Source organism: Trichomonascus vanleenenianus (genome assembly GCF_965637985.1).
Source record: "Trichomonascus vanleenenianus strain CLIB 3782 genome assembly, contig: TRVA0_093S, whole genome shotgun sequence".
NCBI lineage: Eukaryota > Fungi > Ascomycota > Dipodascomycetes > Dipodascales > Trichomonascaceae > Blastobotrys > Blastobotrys vanleenenianus.
In genome coordinates, this window is record NW_027481795.1 from 1 (window position 1) to 10,819 (window position 10,819).

A 10,819-nucleotide genomic window follows, 5' to 3' on the forward strand; every position below is an offset into this window, starting at 1 on the left:
AAATACTGGAGAGAACTGGAAACTAACTTGGAATCAATTAAGATCTGTGCATGTTCAGTCAAGAGAAGATTGAAGAAGCTAACAGATCATTTCTTATTAGGTATGTTGTACAAATTAATAGATCGACTTCTCTTTGCATTAGAATTAATAATAAGAGACAGATCTGTGCATGTTCAGTCAAGAGAAGATTGAAGAAGCTAACAGATCATTTCTTATTAGGCTTACAAGGTATTCAATAACAACAATATATATTGCAATGGCCGCGGCGCGCGCGCGAATATTGTAATATAATAATTAATTAATATTAAGTCAAAAACCTGACGGCCCGCAGGCCTGCAAAGCGATCGACGCAAAAGGTGGACAAAAAGCAAAATTTTTTTGGTCTTTTGACTTTGAAGTCGATTTTCTCGAACTTTTTGTATGGTGTTGGAAGTCAAAGGGACAATGTGTATCGACTTCACATGTCTCAGCTTATCATGATGAGACAAACCAGGAACCCGGAGATACTGGAGTTACTACCACGACCATAACCATTGGTAGGTTACAGGTTCGGCACTAGACTTCCCGGAATCATCCTATCCGATCATACTCAGTCAATTGAGTGGCTCCTATAAAGAGTCACCACCCCCCATTCTCTTTTCCTTTCTTCACCGTTTCTGTGAACCTGCTGCAGTCTATCATTACTAGTCTGATCCATAACTCTACTAAGAACCTTGGACATCGCTGTGCGCTCTGTCCCTGACTTACGTGTGTTATTTCTTACTACTTGATATTCCTGTGTACTTGTTCGCCTGTCCAACATTGATATTGTTGTTCTTGCTAACATCTGTACTCAAGGTATTCACACCCCAACCCCCCAGGAGCCATAATAGGAATCTATTGCCTAGATCTATTTAGCCTCCAACAGGGTGTCAGAAAAGTAGACTCCTAGGAATGCGCTATCTCCACGGAACGCACTAACTCCCTCCCGAAGTGTTGTGAAGGTAGTTGGTGAGCCAGGAGTTGAACCCAACCTCCCTCAAAACATGGGTCACAGAAACCTGTGCGAGCACGCGAACTTCTGCATGCACTATGAAAAGGATGACGTGCGTGAATATGTCTTTCTCTTCATCCACGCTTTTTATTATTATTATTGATCTATTTGCGTCTTGTTGAGGCCTTAGGCCAGAGATCACTCAGTACATATACATATAATCTTTCAAATATAACAATATCAATTGGGTCCCTTTGCTGTACCGCATTTGCGTCGTGAGAATTGCTTACCCCCCCCCCCCCCCAGGGTCCGGGAAACAGTTCTCCTAACGGGTAGGAGATTAAAAACCGGACCCCCTTCAACTCTGGGATTGACGGTGTGCACTAGCGGGTTAGTCCGCTCTTGGGCGACGACCCTCTCGGAGAAATTGAGCCAATCTTTCGTGTCCTTCTTTCATCCACGCTTTATATTAGAATAAAGTAAATGAAGCGATGAGTGATGGGGAGAATAATTACTAAAGCTATAAATATAGATCTAGTACCAGCTACAATTGGGGACAATTGAGAATAGCTAACAGATCTTTATTATTAGAGACCTTCTAAACCGTTACAAATAACGTTACAAATAACGAAGGTACTCATAAACTAGTGCTGTTATCGCATATGTATCATATAATGAGCCAGAAGAATGATAAAGGCAGCCAACAGTCATTTGAAATGATCCATTCTGTCAGTTGTCAAATATCAATTATAAAGCATACCTGACCCTAATTCATATGAAAGTACCGTACGAAATTAGACACCGGAGCGTCTACATTAAAGACAGTAAAGAAAAGGAAAGGAGATAATAAAGGGAATCGTGCATTTACCATGTTATAATAGCGACAATACGGGGTTAGCTCTTCCAAGGAGTCTACCTCTATAAGTCATTGACGGGACTGGGGCCATATGACTCGCCTAAAACAACGGAAATAAGAACTGCTCTTTACAGCCTTTTACCCATGAAATCGGCCACTCCTAATTTGCCCGCGACCACGAAAACCCTTTATCTTCACAACACCTTTGGGTCCAAAACTCCTCTTAACTCATTTTGGCTACGTGATCCACAACCATTATTACTTTGGCACTATATTATAGGCGGTTGGCTCATGGCCTTATGATTTGTACCTAGAATATTGTTCCAGTTTCTTTGCACATTCTAACTTACCTTTATTCACTCGGATCTCCAGAGGAGTCTGGGCTGCACTTAAGAATTTCACGTACTTTATCACCCACAATAGGACTACCTGATATAGTAATGCTGAAACACTTAAGGATACTACAGTATAACGCCAGATTGAAGATTACGCAGTTCTTCAAATACAGTATACAATAAAATGGACATCAGGTGGCCCGTCCGGGATAGTAACTATGAGCCCCGACTGTTTTATTGAAGTTGTTCGTCTCTAAACATTAATGCTGCATACAACAGATATTCAGCATTCGGCAATGGGCTTACATTTTGATTTTACCAGGATGATCTCGAGTGATGAATAATTGTCTCATTAGAGTCGCCAATATGCTACGTTGTCAAAGATCTGGCCCGATATGACGATCACCGCCCCCTCTCATATCTTAAATCGAGAAAAAAGACTCTCACTCACTGTAGGTACGACAAAATTAACCTGCATACCTTCAACAGCCTGCTGAGGTTAGTCCCATGAGCTGTCACCCCTCGCACAACGTCTGCGACTCTCAGTTATCCTTGTTGGTCCTCTATAATTTATCCAAGATATTGGCGAAGGCTTTCATGATGCTTTGCAACGTTCGCCGACGGCTCATGGTTGCATGGAATCGGCCTCCACCCCCGACGGCGAAAAAGAATCTGCGTCCGCTTCGCAGAAAATCAAATGGCTTGTCATCGTGGAAACAGATCCCCTATGTTAGCTCAGATCGGTTTAGTATAAAAAAGGAACTTGATATTTGGAATATAACCAGCTAATGGTCTTGTGCCTCTTTTCGAACGGGTTAATATCGGTGGATAGCCGCAATTTAGTGCCTAAAAGCACGGCACCTATTGATGATCATTTTGCCGTGCAACTGCAGATTGGACCTGCAGCAGAGACCACGCTCCTCCTCCCCCTCTTTCTAAAATCCCTCGCCAATATTCAATCCTTCCACGAGTTGATTGCAACCCACTTGGCACCTCTTTCTACTGGCCTCGAGCTGGCTGGTCTAAGTTACACCCCGCATTTTATCTATGTACTTTAGAGTTTTACACATACGCTTACATCTGGGGTAAATGTGGAGATATACGTGTTCTACAGTATTTTCGGGGATGTTGCCGTACAAGATGTGCATTTTAATAGAAGTGCAACAATTTTTATCTGCATTTGGATAAGATTACCTATACAAAGTTGAGCGTTACAAGATGACTGAGTATCAATTGAATGCGACCTCATATATATATATATGTATAGAAGGATTAGCTTGTAGCCACAGGGCCGATTTGATTTGATCTAGTTATTCGGCACTGCGGGAACTATAATCGCTACTATGGAAATCGAGGAAAAGCCAACCCTCGTGCACAATGAGGCGGAAGAGTCTGCCATCACTCCTGAGATGCGACAACGAATCTCTGAGAGATATGGAATCCCCAGTGGTGGTGTTGGCAATTTATCATCCACTGGGCAGACAGTTGCTAGAGATGATGTGGAGTACATGCTTCAGAAGATTCATGAGATGGAGGATCAAGACGCGATTCAGATCTTAGTCAAGACCATTGAAGTCCATTCCGACGACCCAAACTTCCCATCTGACACTATGGCAAAGATCAAAGTTATCTTGGAAGGAGAGAAGACGTTCAATCTCGCTTATCCTGAGGAAGACTATTCCTTTGAGCTGAGGTCTGAGGCTGCCATTATTCATTACCATTCCCCGTATCCTGAGGTCCGGGCTGTTAGTGACCCCCATGATGATCCAGATATCCCTGTCGAGACCCCTCGAGCGTACTTCTTGGGCATCATGTGGATGGCTGCTGCAACGGTCATCAACACCTTCTTCAGTCCCCGTCAGCCTGCCATTACTATTGGCTCCAACGTGCTCCAATTGCTCCTTGCGCCATGCGGAGTATTTCTTGCAAAGACTCTCCCTGATTGGACTCTCACTATCTTTGGCAAAAAGATCAGACTCAATCCGGGCCCGTGGACCTACAAGGAGCAGATGCTTGCGACTATCATATTCAATGTTGCTAGCGGACCTGGTGGAACGTACTACGTGTACCTTGTGCAGAAGCTTCCGCAGTACCTCAATCACAGCTGGGTGTCTTTTGGGTACGAAATCGTACTTGCCATTTCTATCCAGTTCTTTGGGTTTGGCTTTGCTGGGGCCCTGCGTCGATTCGTTATCTATCCGGCCAAGTCTTTGTGGCCCAAATGTTTCCCGACGTTGGCTCTGAACAGAGCTCTTCTTGTGCCCGATAAAAAGGAGACGATTCATGGATGGCGACTCTCGCGATACAAGTTTTTCTTTATTTCCTTTGGGCTCATGTTCCTTTACTTCTGGATCCCGAACTTCCTCTTCCAGGCGCTACGATCTTTCAACTGGATGACTTGGATCGCTCCACAGAACTTTAATCTCGGCATGGTTACTGGGTTTTACGGCGGAATGGGCTTCAATCCCTGGGCTACTTTTGACTGGAACGTCTCTGGTTCAGGCTCCCTTGTCACGCCTTTCTTCAGCACTTTGCAGCAGTACATTGCTCGGGTTTTGTCCGGGCTCATCATTATCGGTATGTACTGGGGCAACTACGTGTGGTCAGCCTATACTCCGATTAACAGCAACGAATCCTTCGCCAATAATGGAGAGCTTTACAACGTGTCGAAAGTTATGGGTGATAACGGTCTTCTCGACATCAACAAATATGAAGAGTACGGCCCGCCATTCTTCTCCGGCGCTAATGTGTTTGGCCAGGGCGCATGGTTTGCGTGGTATCCGATGGTTCTTATCTACGTCGTTATCAACCAGTGGACCGTCATCAAGGGTGCTGCCGTGAGCATGTATCGGGGCCTCCGTTACAAGGAGCATTTCTCCAATCATGACACAGACCCCCACACACGAATGATGGCGAATTACAAGGAAGTGCCGGATTGGTGGTTCCTTATTGTCCTGGCTCTCTCCCTCGTGTTTGGTATTATTGCGCTCAAGGTGTACCCCGTTCACACCCCGGTGTGGTCGCTGTTCGCAGTCATTGGTATCTCTGCGGTTCTTATTATTCCAGCCGCTTTGCTGCTTTCTGTCGCCAATGTGAGTCTGGGCTTCAATGTTTTGTTCCAGTTGCTTGGTGGATTGTGGTTCGCTGGGAACCCCGAGGCATCGATTATCGTGACTGCTTATGGGTCCAACTTTGACTCCCAGACTGAGAACTATCTCAGTGATCAGAAGCTGGGTCATTACGCCAAGTTGCCTCCACGAGCTCTCTTCCGCGGTCAGATGACAGCAGTGCTGATCAACTGCTTCATCTTCATTGGCTTCCTTAACTGGATGGTTTCCAATTTCCAGAAGGACAGCTTGTGCACATGGGACAACCCGGAGCACTTTGTTTGCACGGACGCTGTGCTAGTGTTTGCCTCTGCTGTTGAGTTTGGCGCCTTTGGTGTCCGAAACATGTTCACACTCTATCCAATTCTCCCATGGTGCTTCCTTATGGGCGCAGTCGTCGGCCTCGTATTCGCGCTGGCCCATAAGTACGGCTCGACCATTCGAAGCCACTGTCGACGAACTATGTCTGAGGCCAGGTTTGAGTTCTTTGACAAGCACGCGTTCAACTATCTTGCGAAGCTCAAGACGTTTAACCCAGCTGTGTTCTGGGCTGGCGCGCTGAACTGGACCGGGGGTAACAACCTCAGCTATGCCACGAATGCGCTCTATCTTTCCTTCATCTTCATGTACTATATCAAGCGACGGTACACTGCGTGGTTCCAGAAGTACAATTACTTGCTGGAATCTGGATTTGATGTAGGAGTGGCTATTAGCGGTATCATCCAGACGTTTGCGTTCAACTTTGGGTCCAAGGACATCTCCATTAACTGGTGGGGCAATACTGTCTCCCAGGCTGGGGTGGATTTCCAGTCTTATAACCAGAACGCGACTCTTTTACCAATCCCTGCGAAGGGATATTTCGGGCCTGATAAGAAAGACTGGCCACGACATTTCTAACTTTACTCCTTTATGTTCTCGTTTTGAAGCATTCTTTATAAGTTCTATTTTGAGGTATTATTTACGTTCTCGTTTGAAATGGTTATATTATTTGAATGAATTTGTTTATCGGTTCACATATGCTCTCTTTTATATAAAGCGCACTTCATAACAGTGTTTATCGGATTAACATAGTCGAAAATACGAAACACCTAGTCTAATCTCCCGGCTTCAATTCCATGGATGTTGATTCTTACAGCTTGGAGTGGATGAATTGGCCGATTTTATCGGTATATTCCGTACGCTGGTCCATGAAAATCGCCTTTTTAGGTACGAGAAGATCTATCTGGTCGCTGGCAGTAAAGATGCCTCCTCTAATAGAAACCAATCCAGACCCCATATCGGAATTTACTCCGGTAAAGCAATTGGCACAGAAATGCATATGTTTAGTGTTGCCCGACTTGGTCTTGTTGGTCGAATAAGTGACGGTATCACCTTCTATGATGATAGAACTGGCCTTGCTGATGACGACAGCTGATCCAGGGGAGGAGCAGGTTATGGCACAGTCGGAACAGTAGCAGTAGAAGGTCCTAAGGGGAGGCTCCTTCATCGTCACCTTGATCTTACCACAGAGACATTGGCCCTTGATTTCCATTTTTTTACCGTTACCGTGTATGCACTACAAACGGCGGAGTCGAATATATGTACTTTCGCCGAGTTTACCCCAGCTCTCACATGCAGAAGCGGAATATATGCCGACCAACTGCCAAGCTTATGCATAGGACATTATTTCATAAAAAGCTATCAATCTACTTTACAATACGCGCCACAGTGACTTCTCCCTACAACCGTAACAATATTTGGTAACGGAGTTTGCAAGTTTCCCAACGGCCGTACACACATTTGGTTACAGAATTTGCAAGTCTCCCACGGCTGTTACAACAAGTAGTAACAGATTTAGTAACAGAATATGTAAGGAATTCCTAAGTGGTGGAAAAAAAATTGTTACAGAGCACTTGCAAAACTTACACATAAGCGAAGATTGTATTATCATATTAGAGCAATTTGTTCGGAACTGTTATATATATATATTACTCAATACGCGGCCTTTTAGACCCCCGGTCGTCCTTCTCGCTTCCGAGCGGAGACGGGTTCAGTAAACTTTGTACACTGCCGCGGTTCGAAGTCTGGGTGGTCGACTGCGTGGCCGATGCAGCAGTCATTGCTGCCACCACAGCCGTCGATGAAGTGTTGGGATACCCCAGCTCACCAGACGTGTGCCTTCGGAAACCCTGGTGATTGGATTCGAAGCCAAGAGCCTTGCCGAGAGGCCCACTGTACGACTTTCCCCGCGGGGCTGGCTGGTGGTACGACATGAGCGGGTAAGACCCCGGGCGCTGGTCCCTCGGAAGAGGTTGGGAACCCGGAGCTGAAGTCGGTGCATTGGCCAGCGAGGGGGGTAGCGAGGGAGGGCCTGGAGGTGGAGGCGGCGGAGGAGGAGGTGGCTGATGGTGGTCATATCCAAAATAGGCGGTGGGTGGAGGCCCGTGGTATCCGTTTGGAGAATAGAACGGCGAGTGGAATTGCTGGAAATAGTGATGGTCTGGCTGGCGAGGCGATGAGGCCGGGGAGGTAGTGCCATTGGAGCCTGTGCCACTGGCCGAGCCATGACGAATCCCCGAGTACGAAGAGGTCTTTCTCATGCCCGTACCAGATCCTCCATCATCAGAAACAGGAGAATTGGGCTGGGGAGGAGGCGGAGCAGGGGCTAAGGGGTCGTAAAACACAGACTTCGCCCGCTCAGACTTAGTGGTCGGCTGGTAGTGGTAAGATGCCGAATGCGGAGGGGGCGCAGGAGTCGAGGCTGCATAGTCTTCGAGCTGCGACAGAAGAGACATCTTATAGTACAAGTCGGTTTTAATACGCTCCAAGTCGGCTACCGACTTGTCGCCCCCAGTTTGCAGCTGCTGGTAGGGCGTAGACCCTCCGCCTGGGCCGTGGCTGGACAGATCGGGGCGCAATTCGTCAGAGGTAGGGGTGTGGATGGTCGAATTGTTACTGCTTCGTCGCCGTTCGGCCATCTCGCGGTCCGCGTCAGAGGCGAGGACTTTGGTCAGAGATTCCACGACGTGGCATACGTCGCTTTGAGTCTTACGAAGCGAGTCAATGACCGCAGCCAGACGGCTCTGGGCGCGCAGGTTCGAGTCCTGAAGGTGCCATACAGCCTGTTCCAGCGCGCTGATTCGGATTTGGTTAGTATCTTGGTTAGTTCCAGAGCTTGGCTGGGGCTGGGGTGGGAGTTGTTGAGATGCATGAGGAGGGTGATGAGGGTGCTGTGACGGTTTTTGTGCCTGATGCTGGGGCAATTGCTGTGGTGGCTGTTGCTGTTGTGCTTGGGGTTGTTGTTGCAACTGCTGGGGTGGTAATGGAGGCTGGTGCTGCTGGTGTTGCTGGTGCTGATGCTGAGGGTATAGCGATTGGTATTGCGGATAGTGGGCGTAGTGTTCCATTACTGGAGGGGTTGAAGGCATAGACAGAGAGACCGCTTTAAGACCGACGTTGTCGCGATGGACAACAGACTGTCGAGATGCTCTCCGCTTAATTGCTCGCAGAGCCTCGACGTCGCCTCGCTTAAAGCTGCCCGCTCCATGCTTAAATTCCCACTGTGAGGTGTCTCCTGATCCGCTCGCGCCGCCTCCAGAGCTTGAAGCAGCGGTGGCATTCCCGTGGAAAGTGTCGTTCACCTTGTGGAACCCGTACATGTTGAGCTGGCGCACGAATGACGACACGTTGGTGTGTTTGAAGTATTGGCTGAGTACCTTGGAGAACTCCTCTCCCGGCGAAATGACGAAAGAGTCGTTTGTAGGAGTCCATGATATCAAATGCGAAATGGACGGATCCTCCAGCATGCTAGAGTTGTTAGTATTTTTCTTCTCATTCTTAGTAATTGGATTTCCAAACAAGTCTGAATTCTTGTGATTTATTGGATTTCCAAAAGTGAAAGGGCTTACCTGTAGAGTTTGTGGATGAATGCCGCCTGGTTCACTTTAATCCCAGGCTTGGGTGCTGATTTTGTATCATTAGTCGATCCATTTGGGTTTGTAGAATCAGTCGGATTAGTCGGATTAGCTGGGCTTGTCGAATTCTTTTCTTCGCTAGTTCCTTCAGTCGTTTTAGAAGAAGAGGGAGCGTCCTCCTTCTTCGGGTCTGGACTAGTCTTCACAGCGTCCTCCGCGTAGACCTTAGCAGGGTCCGTAGGTTCTGGCTTGGATTCGGTTGCGCTACTGGCAGTACTGGAAGTGGCGCCATCCTCCTCCTTCTTCAGCCCTACAGCAGTTGACATTGTTGAATCAACCCCCGCGGTTGGCCTTGCCAAGCTCTCTACGATATAAGTTGGCCCTGTTGATTGGCGCAACACACACGAGTGTTAATTTCGGCTCCAGAACACCGAACCTCTCTAATATAGCCTGGTATAGCCTGGTATTGCTCGAATATATCAAATGGAAACCGTTTTCTCTCTCAAGGTATTAACGGGGCGACGGAAACCTAATTTGGTCTGGAGAGCTCGGGCAATAATTATAATCCAAAAGGAAAGAGAGCTCTGGTGCGGATAATAAATAGAAAACCCCTAGTACAAACGCAATTATTGAACACTGCAAAAAATTCGTTCCACGTAATTTGCCTTGCGCCAATTATTAAAATAATAATCAGGCCGGATTATACAGTTCGGGTGCCTTTGGGGCGTTGAAAAAAAAAATTAAAAGGTAGGGAAAGCGTAGGGTAGGCGATTGGGAATTTACATGCGGGATTGGCAGTGACAGGAGTAGGGGAGAAAAGAAGCCGATGGGTAGTTATACGCGGCAGGATCTGACTACTGCAACTGTGTTGTGTAGTACTACAGGTGTAGTGCTGTACTGATCGTGGTTGATTATTTTTTTTCTTCTTCTTGGAAGTCCGTACGTGATGTTTGCTGCAGCTATAGGAACAGCCAAGCTATTTGGAGTATCAAATTTGTAATGCGCCTCGTGGTTAGGACACTTCATATAGGTAACATAAAAAGCCGGGAGGTCTGGATTTTGGCAGTGACGCGTAAATAGTTTCTGCTAGTTAGCGGTCTCACAATAAAAGATCTCAAGGCCAAAGGAGATTATCCTGGAGGGATCCAAACCAGTTGCCGCTTCCGAGAAGCGCATATGTGTAGTTCCAAAAGTACCCAAGGGAAAGAGCAACAGTAATCTACCGGCCCAGAGGTACGCACATACGTACGTATTGCATTGCATAAAACTGCGTGCATATACACTTTGAAAGAAAAAATATTCCGATGATGGAGTGCGATGATGGAAGAAGTGCCCTTAGCCTTCTCAGGCGGGCCGTTTGTGCAACGGCTTTTCGTCCCTGAATTATTGAAAATAATTACAACAATGGGGCGTCATGCAAATTTTACATTCAATATATTCATCGACTCATAATACAATGTATATAATGATTCTAGCAGGCGGAAATTTCCTCTCCCCCTGTACCTGAATGGCATACTCAGGGGTGGAGAACATACAGTAGTATTGCAACGGTGTTTATTGGAAAAGGAACGACGAAGTACGCAGGAGAGAACACATGCCGATGCAAAAAAAAACACCTACAGTATTACTACCGCTGTAGTGATGGCCGTTATCCT

At 46.8% G+C, this 10,819-nt stretch overlaps 2 protein-coding genes across 2 annotated transcripts; one reads left to right on the top strand and one right to left on the bottom strand.

The window, feature by feature from the left end:
* Nucleotides 1-3,507: 3,507 nt before the first annotated feature.
* Nucleotides 3,508-6,168, top strand: OPT2 (oligopeptide transporter 2; the record flags this gene model as incomplete). The annotated part of the gene is made up of 1 exon (XM_076687927.1): nt 3,508-6,168. One exon carries the CDS (start codon nt 3,508-3,510, stop codon nt 6,166-6,168), a length of 2,661 nt encoding a protein of 886 aa, XP_076537838.1.
* A 1,070-nt stretch (nt 6,169-7,238) lies between these two features.
* On the bottom strand, nt 7,239-9,490 carry TRVA0_093S00122 (heat shock factor family protein; the record flags this gene model as incomplete). The annotated part of the gene is made up of 2 exons (XM_076687928.1): nt 7,239-9,057; nt 9,159-9,490. The coding sequence occupies 2 exons, from the start codon at nt 9,488-9,490 to the stop codon at nt 7,239-7,241; spliced, it is 2,151 nt and encodes a 716-aa protein (XP_076537839.1).
* Between the last annotated feature and the right edge of the window lie 1,329 nt (nt 9,491-10,819).